Below are 24484 nucleotides of genomic sequence, written 5' to 3'. Positions count from 1 at the left end.
CTTTCAGGATGACGCCTGCTCTGAGCAGTCTCAGCTTCTCTGCAGATCCTTGGAGGCTTGAGGACAGAGAAACTCAGTGGTGACGAGTTTGTCCTCCTTCAGTGGAGGTTCTAGCCCCTTTATTTTGGGGTCTTGAATTTCATGCAGCAAATTATAGGAAGGGTCATCCAGATCTCCTGGACCCTGAAGATGGGATCACAATTCCAGTTCTGGGGTGCTAAGGGAGGTGGAGACGGACGGATCCCTGGGACTCACTGGCTGAATCCAGACTAACGAAAGACTGTCTCCAAATACAAGGTGGATAGCACCCAAGGCACAACACATGGAGCCAACCCCTGGTCCCCGTGGGTGCGTGCATGTGTGGGCCAGAGGTTGCTATTGGTGGCTGCCTCAGTCACATTCCAACCCACTCTTTGAGACAGGGTCTCTGGCTGAGCCTGGAATTTGCTGATTCACTGAAGTAACTGATCCGCAAGCCCCAGGGATTTTCCTGCCTTTGCCCAGCTTCCTTAGCCCTGGATTGCAGGTGTGTGTTGCCACACCTGTATTCTAGGGACGGAACTCAGGTCTCACGCTTGTGCAGACAGCACTTTGCTGATTAAGCCTTTTCGTCCCAGCACTACCTCCCACCCTGTGAACTTATTTATCTGAGACAGAGTTTCACTATGTAGGCCTCTTTGGCCTACTGGGACTCACCATGTAGACCTATGTAGAGCAGGCTGGTCTTGAACTCAGAGATCCACCTGCCTCTGCCTCCCAAGTGCTGGGGTTAAAGGCGTGCACCGCCATGCCCAGCCTTCTGATATCAGGGCCCTTGTCCTCACTGGATGCTGCTGTTCGACTCTTTCCTCCGCCAGGTTGGGGCAGGACCTCTGCTGGGGCAAGTTTACTGGTCCACATAACCAGGAAACAAAACAGCCGGGCTAGAACGGATCAGCGTTTACACTGGTTGCTTTAATGCAAGCACTGGTCCTAAGCCACCTCACTGACACAATAGATGAGGACCCGGTAGGGGCTGAGAGCCACAGATACAGCCCAGTATGGGTGAATGAATGCAAGGTACCAGAGGCAGTGATGGCTGTAGCCCAAATGTGGCCTCGGCTTCCTCAGAAAGACAAAGTGTCCCGAAATTAGCTGAGGAAGTTTATTTATTAATTAGTCTTTCCTTTCCCATTAAAAGTTTGAGCTTTTCTACTAATTTTTAAAAAAGATTTATTTATAATGTAGCGTTCTGCCTGCATGGATCTTCTGCCTGCAGGCCAGAAGAGGGCACTAGACCTCATTACAGAGGGTTGTGAGCCACCATGTGGTTGCTGGGAATTGAACTCAGGACCTCTGGAAGGGCAGCCAGTGCTCTTAACCTCTGAGCCATCTCTCTGGCACCTTCTCTACTAATTTTTATTTTAGATGTCTGAGATAGGGTCTTACTTTCGGATCAAACTCTTGACACTCCTGTCCAGCACCTCTGGGTGCTGATACAGGCATGCGTCGTCAAGTCCCGCTTCCTCCAAAGGTTTGAGCAGATGGAATACCTTCTGTGAAAACCCCATCACAACCTCGTCCCCTAATTCTAAAACCTAAGTCAGGTCTGGATCAGTTGCCAGTCTTTCTCTCACTAGTGGCCATATTCCCTAGCTGTTTAACCTGGCAGCCTTTGAGTGGATACCAGAAAATGTGAATTTTTCCTTTGTTATGGGCTTCATGCAGCCTTCGTGTTCCATTTTTTGGGGCGCTGTGGGGTTACTTGGTAATACTTTGATCCTTGCAGGTCTTATTTATTTATTTATTTATTTGGTTTTTTGAGACAGGGTTTCTCTGTAGCTTTGGGGCCTGTCCTGGAACTACCTCTTGTAGAGCAGGCTGGCCTTGAACTCAGAGATCCACCTGCCTCTGCCGCACCGGGGCCGGCACTTACAGTTCGCGCTGGGGAGGGGATCCTTGAAGAGAACGAACGTGCAGCGCAAAGGCTGCGGTGCGCTCATCTGACCCGACCTCAGGGCTGTATTTCCCGTGCACTGGGTTCCTCGCTCGGCCCGGCTCGGCCGTTCCTCACCGCGACTCTGGCGGCGGCTTCCCGGGAGCGGACGTCCAGGTGCGTTCCTCCTCCGACGCCACTCCCACCCCCGCGGGCGGCCGGCGAGCACGAGCCCGCGTCCCGCTACACTCCTCCCGGCCGGGGCGGGGCCGGAGGGGGAGACGCTCGCCTCGGCTGGGGTGGAGCCAGACCCCAGGAAGAGCCGGGGCTTCCTTGTACCGGAAGTGGAAGAAAAGGTGAGCAAGCGGCGTGACCCGGAAGCATTCGCCGACGCCACGCCCCTCCCGCCCAATAGTACTGACCGGGGACGGAGCCACTTCCTTTCTGCGCTCCCTCGGCCTAGCGAGCAGGTAGATGGCGCGGCGGGCCGTGGGCGCGGGCGGCGGCGGGCCGGCCGGGCTGGGGAGGTCGCGGGCGGGGCGCCCGGGCGCTCGGGCATGGGTCGGCCTGGGGCCGCAGTCTCGGGTGCGGGCCCGGCCGACCTCATGGCTCGCGCGGTGACTCCGCAGGCAGGACCTCAACATGCAGAACGACGCCGGCGAGTTCGTGGACCTGTACGTGCCGCGGAAATGGTAAGCACCCGCGGGCCTTGCTCTTCCATCTGTTTGCGCGGCCCCACTACGCCCACGTCCCTCAACTCCTTTTCATCCCGTTTCTTTTTCACGGCCGACCACGCGCATTGTTTTCTCCCATCAGCTCCGCGAGCAACCGCATCATTGGTGCCAAGGACCACGCGTCCATTCAGATGAACGTGGCCGAGGTGAGCTGGGAACCCGGTGGTGAGGCTTGTTCCTGGGAGAGGGAAGGAAAGAGGCAGCTAGGCCTCTCAGTGCCTGGGTGCTTGCGTTGGTGTTTGTAATAACCAGGCTAGACTTAAAGCGTGGGGTGGGGTCGAATCTCCTAACCACTCTGACTCCACAGGTTGACAGGGTCACAGGTCGGTTTAATGGCCAGTTTAAAACCTACGCTATCTGCGGGGCCATTCGCAGGATGGTGAGTTTGATCACGTGGACGTTGGGCTGTGATGGTGGTATTCCTTTGAAAGAAACGCTTGGCGGGACAGGCTTGTTCTTTTCGGCCTCTCAGATCATGGAGGGTCTGCTCTGGGGAGATTTAGGTGCCTCATTCTATCTCCCCTGGGCGTGGGTACAGGTTTGGGTCCGATAGTGCATGTTCTGTCCTGCCAAGCCGGGAGGCCTGTGGGGATGCCCAGGTTTTTAATTTTGATTTTTAGGGCGAGTCAGATGATTCTATTCTCCGATTGGCTAAAGCTGATGGGATTGTCTCCAAGTAAGTGGGGATGATATATTGGGATTGAGCGACCTGGGATTTCCCAAAGGCTAGGCTTTTAATGTGATTTTTTTTTTCTTGCTTTGTTAGGAATTTTTGACCAGAAGAGATCGGGGAAAATCTGTCATAAATAAAAGTGAGAAAAAGTACCTTTGCCATTCGAGTCTACTACTTTTAACATGTGGGCAGGGCTGGTGTTTTTACCGTGACCTCAACAGGGGCAGCACACATCTGAAAGAAGACAGACTAAGGGGTTTGTTGCAAAACCAAGTTTTAATTTAACAAAAACATTTTAACACCAATCAAAACCTACCTGACATACATGACATTCTGAGGTCAGACACTTCCAAACATTTGTGCCTATTGTTAGGTGCTAAGGGTGCAGCACCAGGTCTGTGGCATTGGGTCGCAGTCCAGCTGGACACCATGGATACAGCTCAGGATTCTGGATTTGGCCTGCCATTTGGTTCAAGGATTGGTTTTGTTGCAGCAGCTCTTAGTATTACTGGGAGGTCAGGACTCCAGCACACCCGCTTGGGAAATAATAAACCTTACTACATAAATATACAAGGTTAAGTTATGCTGTTTACCAGCTTTAATACATTAAACTATACATCTAGAGGGAGCTGCCTGGGTACGTCCTCCAAGGGTAGCCTCTAAGTTGGAGCATTGTCTAGGAAGTTCATTTCAAACAAAATGATGGGACTACCTTGAAGATGACATTTTTTTGTAGGGCCATTGTCTTGCGTCCAAGATGCTCTATAGGGGTATGGGTTTGCTTGTACCAGCGTAAGTGTGGTCAAGATAAAAGATTAATTAAATATTAATTAATGTTCTCTCATGCTTGAGCTATTGAGTCTCTGGTCCTGGGTGGTTAGACCTGAGAGGCATGAGCATTGCTTGGGGAACGAGGCTGTGGAGCTGGGTAGCTGCTAGCAGGACTGGTGACCAGTCTGTACAAAGACCAAGTCTGGGAAAGCAAGGGACAGTGGCACAGTGGATACACAGGCAAGTTGGCCGGATCGGTGCCTTCCTGCCTGAGGGTCATGTAAGGTTTCAGAGTTATGCAGCAAACTTTACAAGACCAGTTTCGTTTCCCTTGGAGATCAAATTCCAAACTATTACACCTTTTCTCAATCACAGTATTGCTTAGGAAAGTCAAGAGCCTCAAGTTTGCAGTTGTCTTAAAAGGTCCAATGCTGCAGGGAAGTTTCTGGCAGGAGGTGTGGGTGGTGTCAGCCAAGCCCTGCTACATGTGTGATGGCACAGGGTTTCACAGTGACATGCTTTGACAAGGTCCAAAGAGTAAGCAGAACAGAATGGGTCTAGGTATCTGCTCTCCCCTCTACCTTGACAGCAAGAGAGCTCTGTTTAGATGGAGGCAGGGTACCAGGAGTCAGTGTCAGTCTGCAGAGCCATTTCCAGGTCAGCCTGGCTGGCAACCCCAGCATGTTCAGCTCTGAACACGTAGGTCGCCACAGGAATGGTCTCAGCTATGAAGGGATGCAGAGACTAGGCAAATCAAAGGCTGGACCTCAGGGTTCACCACACTGAATCAGGCTGGTCTCGGCACATGAAAAGCAAGCTAAGCTCCACGTATTTATCCAGGAAAATTCTCCGAAGTGCCTGAGGTGTGCACTTAGGAGTGAAAGCTGTCTCTTTTCAAGGGAAGCAAGTCACCTTGGGCTGTGAGGGGCAGGTGCAGTATTGGAGGAGGGGCAGGACACTGGTTGCCTCAGTGTTCCAGCCAAGCTACATGCCTTCCTACCAAGCAGCCTTCTTGTGGGTGCACTGTTCTGGGCTAGAACTGCTGGGTGAGGCGTCTGTAGTGAGGTAACACTTGGTTCTCAGGGAGGTACAGGGCCAGTTCCAGAGCTACGAGCACCGTGAACTCAAATCCAATGAGATCTCTCCTGTTGAACCGGAATCTTTCTTCCAGCTTCTGTAGTGAAGGAAGCAGAGGGGTCAGTGGGTTAGCCCCCATCTGTGGTCCCTGCCTATGGTCAGTGCCTGGCACCAGGGTGTTCATGCTGCGTGCACACCTCTGCACTCACGTCAATAAGCTGCTTCACTTCGCTCTTGCGGAGGTCACTGCTGATCTTGGCAGCCAGCAGAACACAGGCGCCAGCACACAGTTTGCGGTTTTGTTTGTTGAGCTTGCCCTGCAGTACAAGCTTCTCAAAGTACACGTAGGCCATGGACACGGTCACAGGCTCCAAGCTGCACTCTTCGGACAGGTTCCGCATCTCCCGTTTTAAACTGTGGGTGAGATGGGAGTCATGTCCCTGGGGCAAATCTATGGTCATGAGGCTAGGACGAAGCAGCAGCCACCCATCCAAGGCTACACCATGTATTGTGGGCTGTCAGGAAAGACACTACGTTCTCCAAGGAGAAAGCCCAGGGCCAGGTTATGTGGCTGGGTAGGGGCATCTGCCTGGCTCCTCCTTACCTCCTAATTTTGCTCAGTGTCAGTTTGATATGAGGGAACTTCTCCCTGAAGGTCTCATTCATGTCCTTTTTGAGGTCTGCAGGCTTCACATACTCTATAACCGTGGTCTGTAACAGAGGTAGAGGTAGGTGGAGCCTTGCGGCCTAGACATGAGTATGTGGGACTTCAGGGAGGTACCTGCATTTCTGAGGATAAAATGGCTCAGCTTGTCCTCTGTAGGTACAGGCCCAGGCATCCAGAACTGACCCCAGAAGACTGTCCAACATGGCTGGCTACCCTGCTTTGGCACACTGTCCTTGTCTATGGCCCTGTCCCCCTACCTGCTGGTGCTGGATGGGGACAAGGTGCCCTGTAATGGCTGTTCTGGGCTTCTGGGTGTGGAGGGGTGCCCACTCAACAGTTTATTCCCTGAACTGTAAACAATGCTAGGGCTATGGAACTCACCATGTATGAAGCAAAGATAAGTACCCGCTTGTGCTTCCCACACGGCCACTGGGGATCATCCAGGAGGTTGGGGTTGTATTCCACCGCATCTCCACCATCGTTTCCTGTGAGCAGAGGCAGCTGTTGACACTCAGCATCCTGATTAGAACCCATGCTGTCCCTCTCCCCCCACCCAAGGAAGAGGTGTCACATTTAGGTCAAGGGTCAGGGCTTGGGCACAAGAGACTTCTGGACAGCGCCCCTCCCATACCGATGCATTCCTCAGCAGAGCCAAGGCCACACTATCTGGAGTCCTCTTCCTCTGAGAAGCCTAGGTGCGGGTGTGGCTTATGTTGCTGTCTGCCCCATTACCAACCCAGCCCAGCCAGTGCAGCTGCCTCTCTGTGCCATGGTGAAGGCACCTAGATTACCTAGTTCTGTGCCAGCTGGTGTTGACTTGGTAGGCACAGGCTTGTGTCTTGAACCTGGTGGAGCCCGGGGGATGCTGGGCCGAGGTTGGGGCAGCAAGCCATGGCTGTCATTCTTGTGTGTAACCAGGGCATTAGTAGGGTACAGGAACTTTGCATAAGATACGACCTGGAAAAGTAATCATACTGGAGCTCAGTCAGCCCTGCTTCCCAGGCCAGAACATGTAACCAAGCTCTGCTTCCCTCCACCAGCAAGGAGCCTGGGGCCATGCCGCTACCCACTGGAGCAGGTGCTCTGATGTCAGAATACCAGCTTCCATCCCTCATCTGGGGTCTGCAGCTGTGCAAGTCTCCCCATTTTGGAAGACTCTTGGCCTTGGCCTACTGGTCAAGAAGCAGGGCTAGGTGTGGAGAGCCCAGAGGAGACAGTTGGGTCACCTACAGCTGGCACTGGTCATGTATGGTAAACACTTAGGCCCTTTCTTGGGGTGGCATGGGCCAGCTAGTGATAGGTATTAACAGGATGTGTGGCTTTTCCCAATACTGTGTCTTAGATTAGTGTGTGAGGCACCTGTCTGCCTAACTCTGCTGGCCACTAGCTAGCCACAGGGCTCTTGCCTTTCCATCTGCTCCCAGTTCAACGCCTTCCAACTCAAAGACCATCTCGGAAGAAACAGAAACGCCGCCGGATGGGTGCCTCTGCTTCTGGCTGTCCACCCTCAGGTCACTGTAATGATTAGGAGAGGGGTCCATGTGGCAGCCTCATCTGCTCATCCACCCACACAGAAGAGCTCCTAGCACAGGAACACAGGTAGATGGGCAGGACCTCGGAGGTGTGTGTCGGTTTAAGCTGAAAGCAGTCTGTATCTCACTCCTGCCCAGGCGGAGGTTTAAGGAGCCCGACTCTGGAACATCCCTGAACTCATCTGTACTTAGGCTCAGGTCTGCCTCCCTGGGTGTGTCTAACCCTTTATCTGCAGCCACACAGTCCAGCAGCCAGCCTGGGATCCTGAGAACTGGCTACCTCCCACTCTGGACAGGAGGTTTCTCTGTGCCTACTGCTGTTCTGTGGGGTCACACACACACACCGCCCTGCCCGCTTACTGCTGTTCTGTGTGGTCACACTTACACACACACACCACACACACACGTCCCCGCCCGCCTACTGTTCTGTGGGGGTCACACACTCTCTCTCTCTCTCTCTCTCTCTCTCTCTCTCACACACACACACACACACACACACACACACACACACACACACATATCCCTGCCTGCCTACTGTTCTGTGGGGTCACACTCACACACATCCCTGCCTGCTTACTGTTCTGTGGGGACACACACATGGCCCTGCCTGCCTACTGCTGTTCTGTGGGGTCACACACACACACACACACGCACACACACACACACACACCCCGTCCCGCTCCAGCACCTGTTACCTCTTTCCTGAATTACACTCAGGACACAACTGCCTAGGCTGGATACAAGGTTTTAGGAGCGTATCTGAGGGAGGGACAGGAACATCTCAGCTAACCTACATATAGTTTCACCAGAACCTATGGCCTCTGGGGACTAAGAACCTGATATGCAAGTCCCTGGGCTGTGGTAGAAGATGGAGCACTGACGTCCCGTGAGTCGTAAGGACCCAGCCTACACTCAGTGAGGGGCTGTGCTGGTGCCCTGTGGGTGGACTCAGCAGGACCAGGGCTCACCAGTGTACACAGCGTGGTTCTTACCTGATCCGCAGGCCCTCTCCATAGGGCAGGACTGAAAAGGCTGCACATAGGGACCGCTTGGCACAGATGAGCACAATCCTGTGGGAGGCACAGGTCAGAGCAGGTCAGCAGTTCTGTCCTGCCTACATCTGGGTGATGGAAAACTGCCAGAGCCACCGAGGGTACTGGATTCAGAAAGCCAAGCCTGGCATCTTAGCACTTGGGCCTGATCCTCTAGAGTTGCTTAGTAAGTAAGCAACTTCCTGTTCCTAGGCACAGTGCTGCTGGGTAGATCTCCCCTGACCCTGTAACCACAGGGCCACAGACTTCATGTTTCCTGGGAGCACAGGTCCTCCATGAAAGGGCAGGCCTTATTTGCACAAAGATAGGGCACAAGAAGGTGAGGCCCAAGTTCATCAGCATTAGCCTCAGTGGTCCAGACACGGCAAAGCCTGATGCCACCAGAGATCACCCAGACCTAATACAGAGCCCAGCTGTCCAGGGGCTCAGGACCCGAGGTCCTGGGTGCTCAGGATCTGCAGGGAGCCACCCTGGCCAGGCCCTGCAGCAACATTCCCTGGACAGCCTCACCAAGGTGACCTACAGAGGGAAGGGGGTTCCCAGAGCAGGTCAGTGTCAAAGGCAGTGCAGTGCCAAGGGACAGACCCAAAGCGCTGCCCCTGCCCCACTGCAGACAGATGCATCTGGGGACTTCCCACATGTTCCCCCAATATACTGTATCTCTTGTATGTGTCCCCAGTGTGACTGCTTCCTATGTGCTCCTGAGTATAACCATTCCCTATCCTGTGTATGTCTCCTCCCAACAATATGACCACACCTTTTATCCCGGGCACATCTGGGGTGGGACCCACTTCCTCCTATGTGCTCCCGAGTACAACCATGCCTTATCCTGCATGTCCCCTCTCCCAATATGACCACACCTTTTGTCCCGGGCACATCTGGGGTGGGACCCACTTTTGCCTTTCTAGTTCTCTTTTTCCAAAGACTCAAGCTCAGCTGGAGGCTCTCCCGTGGGATTGCAGAGGAGTGGCTTTCTGGCCTGGCCATGCTAGCCAGTGTTCAGCTAACACAGAGGAACGTTAGTGCCCAATTCTAAAGGGTCAGGACTGGCCATGGACGACGATGCAGGAGTCCATGAACGAAGGTGGTGCTGCTAACACAGGCAGGCCCGGATCTCACGTGGCGGTCCCAGGCCAGGCCTGCGTGCTCTTACCTGCTGTTCTTCGTGTCATACTGTCTCATGTTCTTGATGAAGTGCGTTTTCTTCAGGCCTTTGTGTCTTGGTGACCCAGACGCATGCTTGGTTCTGTAAGGTAAAAAGGAGGTCGTTCTTGCCCTCCTTGTGGCCTCGGGGGTCAGAGGCAGTTGGAACTCTGGGCCTTGAAGTAGGGGCAGGTGGGGGTATACCTCTGTACCGAGGCACATCCCACTGCATCTTCCAGAAACTCGAGGGAGCAGCGCTGAGACGTGACTCGCCTCCTGTAGGGAAGACACCAGGACCTCAGAAGGGCCAGGACCTCAGACTCCATGACCAGACTCCATGAGCTCAGAAGAGCCAGGGGCCTCAGACTCCATGACCTCAGAAGGGCCAGGGCCAAACTCCAGGAAGTCACTGAACAGACTGAACTAGCGTGGGAATACGCAGGGCAGGGCTGCAGTGAAACTGACAGGTTTCGAGAACCTGTGAACCAAGACTCAGTACAGGGGGAGTCCTGTCCCTGCCACGAGGTTGCAACCTCCCCTATGAGGGAGCATCTGGTGCACGGTAGTTCAACAGGCTCTGTCTCTCAGAGGGCACAGAAAAGTGAACTCTTTGGGGTTGTTCCCATGCCAGGAGCACAGTGTATGCTGGTGCTATTCAATTCAGACACACAGAGAGAGACACACACTCTTCCCTCCCAGTAGCTGCTCCGGGGTCTAGAACAACCTTGTCCAAATCTGCAACTAAGAATTTCCTCCTGGACTTTGGGTTCTAGCTTCATGTTGCCCCTCAGGAAGGCCGGTTGGTAATGGTCACTAAGGGAAGGTGATACCACTGCCCTGGGAACACTGATCCCTACGGGACAGGCTGGCTCCTGTGGTCCCCCAGTTGAGGCAGTTCTCCAGCACTGTGTGCCAGAACAGGGCTTCCTCAGGCTGAGGAACGAGACCCCACAGACTCACACCCTTATGCCAAGACCACTAACAGAGTCTTGAATGTAGAAATATGGCCAAGGAATTTGCCAGGTCACATAGTTGAAGCTTCCCAACAGAAGTTGAGGATACACACATGAGCCACCCCCTCCTGCCTGGACCTCAGCAACTGTCCAGGCATTTTGTGCCTGTGGGCAGCCCCCCTCACACCTAGCACTGCTGACTTAACAGTAAGCCCCTGCACAAGCTGTGTGGCCCTTTCGGGCAAGCTCAAAGCAGTCAAATGGCTCTCCAGGACACAAAGTTACCAAGGCACAGACAGTAAGGCTTTTTTCTCTTCCCTGTACCACGATCCATGGGTGTGCATGCTCTGAATGCAGAATACTCTGAGAGTGCAGCGGTGATGTCAAGGACTGACACATGGCATGACTAAGAAAACCACCCACTCAGAGCAATGATGCTGGAGACAGTATCGCAGGGGATGCTGAGGGTGGTGGACTTACAGCTTGGGATGGCAGTGGTACTGAGATATGGGAGTGTTACTGGCGGGGACGGTGTCAATGGTGGTGGCAGCTGAAGGCTGCAGCTGTACAAACTGCTGCTATGCACACACCATGTCTGGTGTCCTTGTACTAACTGCTGCTATGCACACACCATGTCTGGTGTCCTTGTACTAACTGCTGCTATGCACACCATGTCTGGTGTCCTTGTACTTCACTTTGCTTCAAATTCCCCTCACCTGATGGGCACAAAGTGGCTACTTCATAGTTGAGAAGCTTCCAGTGGTGTTGGAGGCCAGTAGCCAAAGGCACACCAAAGACACAGAGATGAGGTGAGCCTGACATCTAAGGCTGTCTAGGAACCTAGAGAGGAAAGCCCATGCTGGCACTGAGCCAGAGGTCCTGGGCAGGAATGCCAACAAGTGACTCAAGACCAGAACCTGTCTACAGTTTCCTTCAGGGCTGTGGCTGTGAGGCTGCCTGTCCGTCCTTCCAGGGCTACGGGTGGGGGCTCTTTCACAACACCAGAGGTTTCTATGACTTGTGAGTGTGTGTGATGCAATTAAGCCCAAGTTCCTTGATCAGTGAGTCCGCTGCTGAATTAGGAAATCCAGCCACGACCACCTGATGTGCCAAAGGTCCAAGTACCCTGGTCAGTCAAATGGTCCAAGGTACTTGCAGCTCAAAAACGCCTATCTGTAAAGACAACAAAACCTGCGCATTAGGCATGGGGGTGTGGAAAAGAAGGGTCATATGGGGAAGCTGCTGCTACCACACAGGCCGAGCTTCAGCTTGTTCCCAGAAACTTCCTAGAGTAAGAGCTCCTAGGCACCTGCAGATCTGAGCACGCCCCATAACAGGCCCTTCATCCTGGGATGCTGGGGGAATTAAGTCCCCTCTAACCCAGTGTGACTGGCATCCTTAAGATTAGGGCACAGACACACAGAGGGAGGACAAAGTCTGTGAGGCCAAAGGCGAGGCCCCAGAGGGAGCCTGCCACACCTTCTTGGGCTCCTGGCTTCCAGAATGTGAGAAATAAAAGTCTGTTGCTTGAAAGAAACCCTGTCTTGAAAAACAAAAACAAAGTCTTGTTTGGGGCTGAAGAGATGGCCTAGTGGTTGAGAACCCCAGATGCTCTCCCAGAGGACCCAGATTCAGTACCTGTGACTCCAGTCTAACAAACTCTGTTCTGACCTCTTGTGGGTACAAGCACACACACGGTAAGCAGACATGCAGGTAAAACACCCACCCACACACACTTTATCAGCCTACTGTCTGGAAGGGCTTTGGAAGGGCTCTGGACGTCACCTGTGCAGAAAGCTGCTCCAAGGCTGCTGTGTAGGAGCTGTGCACTTACTGCACCCAGAAGCCGTGCACTTACTGCGCCCAGGAGCTGTGCACTTACTGCACACAGGAGCCGTGCACTTACTGCGCACAGGTCCTTGATCATGCCAGACATTCTGGCAGCAGCCATTTACTAAGCATGAATGGTGGAGAGCTGTATCTGGTGAACCCCAGGCCCATACTGCAACATTATTAACTGAGGTCCCCTTCTAGCAGGACAGCTGGTTTACATGAGTGTGGTATGTAGCATGACTAATAAAAACTCAGAGAGAGAAAATGGGGTTCAACCTTAAGACCTGAAGAGTAAAGCAGCCAGTCACTGGCTCTTACCTCGGCCTCAGTCCGATATGGCAATCCTGCCTCCTGGGATCTCAGACTGAGAGTGAGAGCGGTCTCCTCCTGTTTTATTTTTTTTTTTATTTTTTATTTTTTTTTGGTTTTTCGAGACAGGGTTTCTCTGTGGCTTTGGAGCCTGTCCTGGAACTAGCTCTTGTAGACCAGGCTAGTCTCGAACTCACAGAGATCCGCCTGCCTCTGCCTCCCAAGTGCTGGGATTAAAGGCGTGCGCCACCACCGCCCGGCTTCCTCCTGTTTTATTAATTCTCTCTAGTTCTGGAATTAAAGGCATGCACCGCCCAGTTTCTATGGGAACTAGTGTGGCTACTGGGATTAATGGTGTGTGCCACCACTGCCTGGTCTGTAAGGCTGACTGACCAGTGGGGCTGTTTTACTCTCTGGTCTTCAGGCAAGCTTTCTTTATTAAAATGCAAATGAAATATCACTCCAGTGGCATGGTCAGATCTCCAAATCATGCCCTTGTCTGTGATTGTCTCAGAAGCAGGAGACACAGCCACTACCTCACACCAGAACTTCAGAGGCTGTGACTCACACTCAAGTATTGGTGGCACAGAGAAGCCATTGCCCAAGGTCACACAAATAGTATGATTCAGTCCAGGTCCTGGTAGCCCCCAAGACTGTCACAGTGATCCAAGCCCGTGGTTCTCCCTTCTTACTTACATAATCACCTACATCTATTAAAAGACAAAAGCCACAGGAGCCTGCAGAAAACCAACCAGAACTGAAAACAGAAGTGAACTGAACAAAGCACTTGGTGCCACCTTGGGAGGACCCTGCAGCTACCAGCCCAGGGAGGCGCTGGAGGAGGGTGAGCAGGAGAGTTTGGTCAGAGGGGAAGGGGAGGGGCCTACAACAGGGGGGATTAGGCCTGGCCAGAATGCCAGGCTCAGACAACCTTACTGGCTAGGAAAGTGCGGTGAGCGCTGACAGTGTGCCGCGTGTTTGGGGGCAGATTCTGCCTAGGGAGGACCAGCCAAGGGCTGGATGCACAGGTCCAGAGCAGAGCGAAGTAGCTAGTCTGAGGTGGAGCAGTCTGTGTTCTGAGGCCGTTAGGGACACCTGTCAGGTGTGGCATTCCCTGAGGTAATTATCCAGGCAGGGCCAGCTGGCTGATGTGGCCCTGGGATCTCATTTGCAAGTCCACAGAGGCAGGTGAGGGAGACTGCGGCAGATCTGTCCTCCCCTGCCCAGCTTGCTCTTCTTGCCACTTTCCGGTCTCTCTAGGAACGGTGTGCTCCCTTAGCAGCTTGTGAAATGTTCCCAGTTGGTCCAACATCTTGCTCCCTGTGGCTTTCTCCTCCTTCATAAGAATGTTATTTGTAAATCCTATTCTCTTAACTGTACCATGGAGGCACTACGTTTACTTAGTTTCAGGTAGGGAAACTGAGGTACAGAGCCATTCAACTTATCTGCAATAAGCAGCTGTCAAGAGCGGAGTAGAGGCCCATGTCCACAGCTCAGCTACTCTGAGTGGGCCAGCTGCTCCTAGGGTGGAACCTGTGCTCAATACACACGACAGGATAACACCCCACAGTGTGCCCTCAACTGACCCCACTGGGAGTAACAGCTGTGCTGTCAGCAGAAGGACGCTGTGGATGTCTGTGTGTACGACGCTCAGACATGACTCTATGTAACAAAAGGTGTCTTGGTCAGGAGATGGCTGTGGACGGTGTAAGGAAACCTAGGGGCGGTTCTGTGGAATAAATGGTGGCCATGTATGGCACATGTCCACAAACATACAAGGGGAGTCGCACAAGCAGTTTCCACCTACAGTTCACATACGCCTGGCACCTCAACTTGAAAACCGCTAAAAACAGACAAACAAAAGCTCTGAAGAACCTGGAGTTTCTGTTGCCTCAGCCGACACTCCCCAGACAACTGATTAAGTCCAAGTTGTAGCAGACCCGAGCTCAGCGCCTCATGTTGCCTATTTATACAGGACAGTGTCTACCCTAGCTCCATGTCCATGGTGGCATGGCAACAGTCTGAGCCCTTTCCATGTGACCTGGGAAGAAGAAGCGAGGGGTCAGGAGTGAGAAACAGGTCGCTGAGAGCTTACCTACCCATCTATCAGTTCTGCTGACCTAACTCAGCTCAGAACTACCCCTAGCAACTGTGCTGTCAAGGGAGTCCACCACTGCTCTCTGGTCAGTACCTGGAACCCGACTTCTGGTATGTGACAGGCTTCCTTACTTGGTAACGTGGGAGATGGGGAGAGGCCGAAGCAGAGCCACTCCCTGTGGCTGAGATTCTGTCCCCACTGGGATCTGAGGAGAGTGAATAACGGTCTATGCAGCTTGGGGCAGGCGTAGGTGCCACCTGCCAGACAGGCTGCAGAGGAGCCCGTGAGGACCCCAGGCAGCACTTCACCATCACAGCCAGCATGCTCAGGCCCCGAGAGCCTCCCCTCCTAAGGAAGCTCAGATGGTAGCAGTCTCATCAGGTGTTCAGGGCTCTGTCCCCTGCCTGAGCACCATTTTGGCTCATTGCAGACCCATATCTGCTAAAAAGCAAAAACAAAAAACAAAAACAGAACAAAACCAACCCCCCTCAAACCCAAAAAAACTGATGTGGGATTCCCTTCTGTATGCTGTAAATATGTTTTATTATCATTAGTTAATAAAGAATCTGCTTTGGGCCTATGGCAGGGCAGAATAAAGCCAGGCGGGAAATCTGAACAGAGATATAGAAAGTAGGAGTCAAAGAGATGCCATGTAGCTGCTGAAGGAGACAGATGCTGGAACTTTACTCAGTAAGTCATGGCCTTGTGGTAATACACAGATTAATAGAAATGGGTTAATTTAAGAGTTAGCTAATAAGAAGCACAAGCTAATAGGCCAAGCAATGTTTTAATTAATATAATTTCTATGTGATTATTTTGGGTCTGGGCAGCTGGGAAATGAATGAGCAGTCCCCACTTACAAAATGGTGCCCAACGTGGGGCAACTATAGCCACATAAAACCTGAGAGAGCTTGGAAGAAATTCTAAACACAACTTCTTGGTAGCTGTATTTTTTTCAGAAGGGTTTCTAGCTTGTGTTAGTTGTAGGAACAGCTCTGGCTCTTTCAGGAGGCTGAGCACTTAAATGGGGTCTGTGAGCAGGTGTTACAAATTGCTTAATGGTAACATAGACCTGCTGTGTCCCTGGAGTTGAGGCTGTATGCATGGCTCTCAGAGGCTCTCAGTGAGCATGCCTCTGTCATGTTGGACTGGATGGAGCCAACAGGCAGGGCCTCAGAATTGGTCCTAGCTATGCCTGCTTAGCATTTAAAAAAAATGCTCCTGGTCAGAAAATGATTTCAGATATGTAATAAAGACAGATTCAGATAGAAATAAACCTCTGAATGGATCACAGTGTGTTTAAAAAATGTACGTAGGCTTGAGAGAGAGAAGAATAAGAGTATAGATAGTTATAAAAAGTAATAGTTTTAAAAAATAAAACAAAGTCTTTAAAGAGATAGAGTACAGACAGTTGTATATTAAAGGAGTAAAGAAAAATAAGCCACATAAAGATGGAACATATACAGAGAGTCTGGATTATGTATATTATTGTATTTTCTTTAAAATTTTTGACTGTGAATGAGCTAAGTACAGAGGGGCATTTCATTATATGGGCTGCTAAGCTAAACCAATATATATATTTTAAAGGTATCTTGACTTTAAAATTTGGGTCTAAGGATATGTTGCTTTGGAAAAGAGGTTCTGCTTTTGTTTCCACAGAGGATAAAAAGCTGTGGATTCCTTACCAGCTAATATGGTTTGATCAACAAGACCCACTGAAGCAATGGCCAGATAGTCTAACATCCATGACAGCTTCAGGACTGCTGGCTGAGATGGACCTACCACACAGGACACCCCGTGAAAGACCTGATTGACAGGCCTCCAATCAGCAGGAAGTAGTCTATAGAGAACAATGCCCAAATTCCCTAAACGATTGTTTACAAATGTTTGTTTACATTTAAAGGGGGATATGCTATAGAGATGAATATTTTGCATTGGTATGGGCTTTGTTTATTGATACGTATTTAAGGTCAATTTTGTTATATGCATATTTCTGATCTTGATTAAGGTGTTGTGTTTGTGCAGCTCATTTAAAAATATAATATATAATTAAGAAATACAGGTTTGCCGGGCAGTGGTGGCGCACGCCTTTAATCCCAGCACTCGGAGGCAGAGGCAGGCGGATCTCTGTGAGTTCGAGACCAGCCTGGTCTACAAGAGCTAGTTCCAGGACAGGCTCCAAAGCCACAGAGAAACCCTGTCTCGAAAAACCAAAAAAAAAAAAGAAATACAGGTTTATAGATAGTCATCTATAATAGTCAAACTTGGAGTCATGTTAGGTTTTCTAGATGTTCAGAGATATATTTCAGATGGATAGGTATTCTTCAAATCTTTCAAAGACTAACAGAATATGCCATTCAAAATGTTTTAAGAACTTAGTACTTTTCATGATAATGAGACTCATCTTATCCCGGTAGCACCAATCTACTTCAAGAGGAAGATGGGCATCTAAAAGACTCCTTATGGAGTTTGTTAGTCATTTGGGCAAGAAACAGTTCTTGCCTGGACTGCTGGATGTTATGCTGCATAAACTGGACAGGCAGGACCCACAGAAAAATGACTGCTGAATTTGACTAAAAGTGAGACAGTCCTTCAGGGTTCCTGCTTCATGAAAGAGTCTGCTGGACATTCTGTAGGACACAGAAGAAACTGACTGACAAACTGCCAATATTGGTGGACCTGTCTTTGAAATTTCCTGCTTCATGGAAAAGCCTGCTGGATATTATGGGCCTGTAGGCTGAAGATGGATGCCCCAACATTACAGAAGAACTTTGGGTGACTGGCCAGGCAGCAAGTTGTCTCTGTAACTCTAGAATTTTGGAAGTTGCTTACAATGTACTTCCTGTTAACTTAGGTAATATTATATCCTTCTGGGGTCTTTGAAGAGCTGAAGAAAGGTAGTTTTCCTTAGTTATGATAAAGGATAAATTAGATGTAAAATTTTAGACTCACAAAGATAGGATAGATGATAGGGTATTTTCCTTAATTTGTCAAATGTAAATAGACTAAATATTGTAACTATAATTCTTGTTTGATACCTGTTTTGTTATATATATTTTACTATGTTAAAGTTAAAACCTTCCTTTTCATTTAGACAGAAACAAGGAGGTAATGTGGGATTCCCCTCTGTATGCTGTAAATATTTTATTACCATTGGTTAATAAAGAATCTGCTTTGGGCCTATAGCAGGGCAGAATAAAGCCAGGTGGGAAATCCAAACAGAGAGAGAAAGTACTCAGGGTCAAAGAGATGCCAGGTAGCTGCTGAAGGAGACAGAAGCTGGAACTTTACCTGGTAAGCCACAGCCTTGTGATGATAAGCAGATTAACAGAAATGGGTTAATTAAAAATGTTAGTTAATAAGAAGCCTAAGCTAATAGGCCAAACAGCGTTTTAATTGATATAATTTCTGTGTGATTATTTCGAGTCTGGATGGCCGGAAACGAATGAGCAGCTTCTGCCTACAAAAAAATCAACAAAACAAACCCCTTGGTCTCCTGATGAATCTCACTTAGTCTTAGTCTTAGGGAAAGCAAAGGTGCCTGGTCCCAGGATTCCATGTAGGGCCTGTAGTCTGGCAGCTACACAGAGAAAGCAGGGCCTCAGGGTGGGGCAGTCACCTGTCCTAGGGAACTGAGTACTCTACTCCAGGGGTCGTCTGCTCCCCAGGGAGCAGTTGCTGGGCACAGACTAAGGCACTCAGGGGCTGGTTAGGGGTGGCCTAGGCCCCTCTTCCAGAAAGAAGCAGAGCCCAGCCTCCCGCCTCTACGCTACGCCCAGCTCTCTGATGGTGGGTGCATTAGGTTGCAATTTGCAAAGTCATTTGTGTGTGGGACTTTCCCTTCCCCCTCATTTCTGCAGCAGATACTATGCAGGGCTGTTGTGAGTTGAAGTGGTTCCTCAAAAAGATCCATCAAAGGCCTAGCCCTTGTCAGGGGCCTCAGCTAGAGACAGTCTAGGAAGGAACCAAAAGGATAAGGAAAAGTCTGTGAGGACACACAGGGAGACATGAGATAGAACAACACAGCATGAGCTCGGGGCCTGGAGAAGGAGCCCCAGGTTACACTCTGACCTCCAATGACTGGCACCCAGGGCTAGGGGAAGACAGTGCTGCTGTGGAGAGCTACCAGCTTTGTGTCCTTTGTCACCATGGCTCTGAAGGTGCATACATGGGCTATCTAGGCAGAAGGCAGCAGTAGTGAATGAGCTGGAATGCATGCTTCAAACCTGACCAGATTCTAGAGATGACTCTACTCCCAGGCACACAGTGAAAAGAGAGCATCAACAGCGCCAAGCCCCGTGCAGAAAACCAGGGGTGATTCTGTCATTAGCTAGAAACATTGTTGGGAGCCCCAAGCTGTAACAGGTTGTCACTTTACTGAGTCCTTAGGATCACGGGACTTCAAGGAGCAAGAGCTTCATGGCAGCCTAGAGGTTCTATGGAATCCCTTAAGTGCTCAAGGTCACAGAGCTATTGGGTGGAGGAAAGCTGGTGTGCACTCCTGACACAGCCTTCAGGAACTCACAACCGCCTGTAACTTCGACTGCAGAGGATCTGACACCCCACACAGACATACATGCCCGCAGAACAGCAATGCATATAAAACAAAGCTTGTTTAACAAGCCAGTCACTACTGTCTCTTCTAGACACAGCCTGGGAGCTGAGAGAGGGTAGACAGTCTTCTTCCTAAGGGCCTGGGCCCGTGAGAGGAAGGATAACAACTCTAGCCAAGAACTTAGAAGCAGTTGTGGGCGGTAACAAGGTTATCAGAATAAACTGGAAAGCAGAACTAGGAGGCAGGAGATAGCCTCACTCACACAAACTCCAGCCTGCTCTTCAGTTATCCCTTGTCCCCAGTGGATCCTTCTAGATCCTGTGGAAAGCACGGCCTGGGCCCTACCTGCAGGCTAAGGTGGTGACCACACAGAGTTCAGGCCCTTCTGGACACACAGACATGTGATACAGGGTCAGACGTCAGAGAACATTCCTCATCACAGACCTGGGAGGCACCTCATCACTGTGAGCCTACAGCTTACCCAGGCTAGACGTGCCCAGGGCTTCCCACTGCTGGGAACTACCTGGCAGGAGTCCTGCCCTACAGTAGAGGGGCCTACCAACCAGGAGGGGCCCATAATGGCCAGAATCGGCTCCTATTGTTACTCTTCAGGTGAAGACTGAGGGTGTAAGAGGGGGCTGAGGAGGAGGCTGAGACCCACATGGTAGCTGGTGGCTGTGGACACTGGGAAATGGGCGCAATCGGGGGGAGGGGCAGTGGTTAGGAATAAGAGCTGCCCTGGGTTAGTTAGACTGAGGGGCCCCTAGAAATGATGCAGACAGGGGAAGAAGTACAGGGTGCAGTGTGACAGACAGGTCCTGTGTCCAGCAGGTGTGTGACGGCAAGGAGGAGGGTCTGGGCAGGTGTACGAGGTTGAGCACAGTTGAGAAAATGTGGGTGAGACTCTTGTTCACAAGCTGAGGTGAACACACGGCACATAAGAAGTGTCTGTGAGTCACAGCACTTTGGGCACTGATAGAAGAGACAGAATGGATGTGTCTGAAGTGAGCGAGGCTGAGGGGACTCTCAAGGTGAAGAACTGACCCCATATAAGGAGGGGATAGCTTTAGTGGAACTAGTCCCTGTATCTGGAGGCTGACAAGGCTCCAATTAACCCCAATTTTGTCGCCTTTATTCTGGACTGATGCTACCAGATCATCGCAGTCAAGTCAAGGGCAGACGGGACTACAAGGCGCTCTGACTCTTGCAGGCTGGGGTGACGAGTCCTTCAAGTACTGGAATGATGGAGCCTGGGGCCACTCCTGGGCTGGTGGGCTCAGGTCATCCTGACCCTTATGTCCTGGGCTGACTAGACCTCTAAGTGCTAGCTGATGGATCCCAGGTGACCGCACCTGTGTGCCGGGTGAATGGATCCACTTCACCCCAACCATGTCCAGGTCCGCAGGGCCCACAGGTCAACCACCCTGTGAGCTGTGGGGAAGGATTCAGCTACCACCACCTGTGCCTGGGCTGCCAAACCCACAGGTCACACACCGGGCGCGCTGCCTAGGCCTCTAGGCCACCCCGACCCGCCCAGCCCGCTCACCTCTGGCGCTGCCCGTCCAGGCTGAGGCCGGCGGGCGCCGTCGTGGGGCTGAGTAGGCCCTGGGGCGCGGGCCTGGCTGGCAACCCCGGGAGGCCTCCGGGTGGAGCGGGCGGAGGAGCGGGCAGCTCGCGGGCCTCGGTGGGCGGGGGTGGCGGCGGCGGGGGCTTCTCCCCGCCGGGACCCAGGCTCGGGGGCCGTCCGTCCAGGGAGATGTTGTTGAGGAAGAAGAGAGCGGCCTGGCGGCGCCGGGAGTCCCCGCGTCTCCGCGGCCCGGACGGCGGGTTCCGGGCGGCCGGCGCGGGCCTGGCGGAGCCGGGGGCCGGACCCGGGGCTCCTCCCGCCGCGGCCGCGGCCATGCTCGAGTGCGCCGCCGCGCCGCGCCGCCGCGCTGCTGCCCATTGGCCGCGGCGCGCCTGCATGCAAATGTCACTCCGTCACTCCCGCCCATTGGCCCAGGCGCGGCCGCATGCAAATGCAGTCCCCCTGTCCCCGTTCATTGGCCGCAGCGCACCTACATGCAAATGAGGCTCCCCCGAGCCCTTCCATTGGCTAGCGAGGTGGACCGTGCCCCGGCACTCCCCTGGGTCCTAGAGGTGGGCAGCGTCTGGTTATAGGTTTGGTTTGGCCACCGGGCTCTAATGCTCTAAACCAGCAAGGTCGGTGGCTGCACGGCGGCGCCATTGTCCTGTTCTCCTGTCCAGGACTCAGTGTGGGGGTCACCATGCAGAGAATGCTCATTATGGGCCACGGACTCAGGGTGTGGGCCAGGCCTGGTCACTTGCCCTCCAGACTGTTTCTTCCTCTGGGTTGGGCATCCACCCTTGGAGCCACCCCGGAACCACAGTTTCCGGACTGTGCCAGTGGACCCACCTGCTCTCCCTCACTGTCCGCGGAAGAGACCCATCTACGGTTTGAGGAAAGCTGGCACCGTCCTGGGTTGCCTAAGTATCGGCATGGATGTGGTCCTGAGTCGCATGGTGCTCAGTCTGCAGTTTTCTCTGTGGTCCAGGGCTTGAGTATACAGACCTCTTTGGCTGTGTACTGTGTGTGTGTTCGTCCTCAGTGTAGAGAGGCTTTGAAGCCCGCCTTCATCCTGCCACCATATACTCTTCCCCGCGACCAGCCTATGTGGACTTATCTTTAAGGTCGGGCCTTGGTGTTTGGTGGACCATTGAGGGAGCACAAAAGGAAAATTCCCCCTTATGTCCGCTCAGTGGTCACTACCTGCTCGGGTCCTGTGGCTACTGCAGAGGGTGCTGCAGTGGATTGGTTGAGGGACAGGGAACCCTAGGAAGTGGCTTCTTAGCTTGCAGGAGAATCTGTCAGTGGTCCTCACTAGCAGTCCCTCCCTTCTTTCAAGGCTTAGGCAGGCTGATCCTGCCAGACACCCCCTCTTCCCCTTGGCAGCCTCCCTCTTTCATCCCTGCACAAACAGGCTTACACTTACCCTGCCCTCTCCTCTTCTCCCCTGCCTTTTCCAAGCTGGCCTCTGCGAAGAGCTAGTGGCAAGGTAGGCAGTTCTCCTTTCTAGTAGAATGTGGGGCTTTGGTCACAAGCGTGTTGTGGGCACTCCCAGAGAGTATCATTTCTGTCAGAGCAAAGCACTAAACCCTGAAGGGGTCACGATGTTGCTGACCTGGGTGTGGTGCCCTTGACGCTCAGGCTGCTGTTTACTCCCACTGTCTGCAAGTGACCTTGGGGGTGACTCACCTTTCAGAGTTTTGGTTCCCAGTAGCGATGATGTACTAGCTGTATGCCTAAGCAGCTTTGGGATAGATAAGTGTTGGGCCTGTGGAATGGTGGCCCCAGGTCCTTGTTGCTAATGTGCAGTCCTGGAGTGGGAGTGGACAACCAGCTTTTGGCTAACGGAAGCCTGTCAAATGGGGATGGCAAGGAGCTCTGCTCCTCAGCAAGGTGCCATGTGGAGCTGGCCCTAGAGCTGGCCCCCAATGCTGGCAGGCACTGTGGGATCCTTGAGGTGCCTGAGGGACATTTAGGCAGGAATTTGGCTTCTTCCTGGGTGTGGTGTTGTGGTATGTTCCCTCACAGACCAAACTTGACCAGGAGGTTAGAGTAGACAAAGCATACAGCTTGTGTTTTATTTAATTTTGAAAAAAAAAACCTCAAGAAACCTGCAACATCAACAACAACAACACACAGACACACACACACAATGCACACATGCATGTGCACACGCACCCCTGGATATCCCCTGGGATTTGTTCCTTCTGTCAGGTGGCAGGCAGAGAGGCCACTGTCTGCCCAGGGGAGAATGGTACCCCTCATTAAGCCCGGGCCTCACTTAGCCCTAGTGACAACTTCTCCAGTTCTAGAGATTTCAGACTCTTGAGACTGAAACTCTCACTCCGCAGCATCCTTTTATGCCGTGGTCCCTTCTACCTGGCTTGGTCAGCTCGGGCCTTCCTCAGTCATGGTCAAGTGAATTGTTTGGCCTTCACCCTGACCTCTTAGCAGGCGTCAAGATACTTATAAAAGCATGCCAGGAACTTTGCCTACTTGGCACTCTCCTATTTATCCCCCAAAATCCAAATTTGAGTTTTAGATGCCACTTTCCTTGACTTCCCCAAGACACCTTCTCTCTTCCTTCTCTCTCCACACTGGACCTGACTTGGAAACCCTTTGCCCACAGTGCCTGTCTTTGTTCTGAAAGTGGCAATTCCTAAGCTTCATACGCGCTCCCCGAGTCTCTTCAATACCCCCATGATCCAGTGGCTCAGGACTGATTCTTAAGCTCAGAGACACAGAGACACCTGTGTCACCAGCACCAGGTTGTCAGTGTGCAGGGCCTCTACAGAACATACAGGTTACTTTTGCTTTGTCTTTCTGCACTTGGATCCAGTTAATTCTGGATCACCTGCCAGTGCCCCTGACCTCAGCCCTGCCAGCTGTGTAATTACTGTTCATAATCTTCTCTGAGCTCTCCCGAGGTCACAATACCTTCCCTTTTTCCTCTTTGCTGGCTGCATTTGCTCATGTTCCACAAGGGGGCGCCTGAGACCGCTGCCCAAAGCTTTCTTCCTGGCCTGGAGAAGTCTGCAGGATCTGGAACCTCTGATTGCACCCGAAGGTGAGGGCGTTGCAGGGGGTGGGGCTGGACTGAGGCTCCCCTATTCCCTATCCGTCCGGCCTCCGGCCTCCGTGCGTTGCTTCATCTTCCTACAGGGTTGAGAGGGGGAGAAGCCGCCCAGAGACCTCGGAGGGAGATGTGCCCACAGACCCTCTGGACGTCGGAAGAGCCTCGGTGTACTGACTGTTCCGAGCTGTCTTTAGGTTGGGTGGTTTGACTTGTGCAAACAAAAGTCAGTGACAGAAAGCCACTTCTGGACAAGCGTCCTTCAGTCTTGTGGGTTAGGACTCCTGACAGCTGTCAATAGGGGAGAGGCTGAAGTCCTCCATGTCCCTTGGGCTCCTGGGGCCGTCTGTTAGTGTCGAAGATTCCTTTAGCTTCCTTCTCCCTTGAGATGGTTTCTTCGGGGCTGTGGGAAATATGCAGTTAGAAGAGGTATGGAAACGGCCCTGTGGTCTTGTCTCTCCTCCCTAGATGTTTCTCTGGCTTTCAGCTTCTAGGCTCAGGAAAGCTAAACTCCGTGAAGTCAGCTGGCCAC

General features: G+C 52.1%; 2 protein-coding genes across 2 annotated transcripts; one reads left to right on the top strand and one right to left on the bottom strand.

Annotated features, from left to right (window-relative positions):
• The first annotated feature begins 2299 nt into the window (after nucleotides 1–2299).
• Rps21 (ribosomal protein S21) lies at nucleotides 2300–3474 on the top strand. The gene is made up of 6 exons (XM_038331783.1): nucleotides 2300–2385; nucleotides 2545–2607; nucleotides 2732–2795; nucleotides 2957–3028; nucleotides 3270–3325; nucleotides 3416–3474. Exons 2-6 carry the CDS (start codon nucleotides 2558–2560, stop codon nucleotides 3423–3425), a joined length of 252 nt encoding a protein of 83 aa, XP_038187711.1. The 5' UTR covers nucleotides 2300–2385; nucleotides 2545–2557; the 3' UTR covers nucleotides 3426–3474.
• Nucleotides 3475–3579: 105 nt separating this feature from the next.
• On the bottom strand, nucleotides 3580–21217 carry Cables2 (Cdk5 and Abl enzyme substrate 2). The gene is made up of 10 exons (XM_038331782.2): nucleotides 20859–21217; nucleotides 9769–9840; nucleotides 9575–9667; nucleotides 8362–8439; nucleotides 7244–7352; nucleotides 6629–6794; nucleotides 6219–6322; nucleotides 5775–5881; nucleotides 5380–5584; nucleotides 3580–5267 (listed from the first exon to the last, which is right to left on the bottom strand). Exons 1-10 carry the CDS (start codon nucleotides 21212–21214, stop codon nucleotides 5127–5129), a joined length of 1431 nt encoding a protein of 476 aa, XP_038187710.1. The 5' UTR covers nucleotides 21215–21217; the 3' UTR covers nucleotides 3580–5126.
• Nucleotides 21218–24484: the final 3267 nt, after the last annotated feature.

Source organism: Arvicola amphibius, chromosome 5, assembly GCF_903992535.2.
Source record: "Arvicola amphibius chromosome 5, mArvAmp1.2, whole genome shotgun sequence".
Classification (NCBI taxonomy): domain Eukaryota; kingdom Metazoa; phylum Chordata; class Mammalia; order Rodentia; family Cricetidae; genus Arvicola; species Arvicola amphibius.
Note: the sequence above shows the minus strand (reverse complement) of the source record. Positions and strands in the feature narration are given on the sequence as shown.

Bases quoted from the DNA above. Each gene is read 5' to 3' on its own strand.
- Cables2 (XM_038331782.2), bottom strand. From the start codon at position 21,214: ATGGCCGCGGCCGCGGCGGGAGGAGCCCCGGGTCCGGCCCCCGGCTCC. The intron at 7,353-8,361 runs GTAAGAACCACG...TAATCATTACAG, and splicing joins GGAGAGGGCCTGCGGATCAG to TGACCTGAGGGTGGACAGCC. The intron at 5,268-5,379 runs GTGAGTGCAGAG...CCTTCACTACAG, and splicing joins AAGTGAAGCAGCTTATTGAC to AAGCTGGAAGAAAGATTCCG.
- Rps21 (XM_038331783.1), top strand. From the start codon at position 2,558: ATGCAGAACGACGCCGGCGAGTTCGTGGACCTGTACGTGCCGCGGAAA. The intron at 2,608-2,731 runs GTAAGCACCCGC...TTCTCCCATCAG, and splicing joins CTGTACGTGCCGCGGAAATG to CTCCGCGAGCAACCGCATCA. The intron at 2,796-2,956 runs GTGAGCTGGGAA...CTGACTCCACAG, and splicing joins TTCAGATGAACGTGGCCGAG to GTTGACAGGGTCACAGGTCG.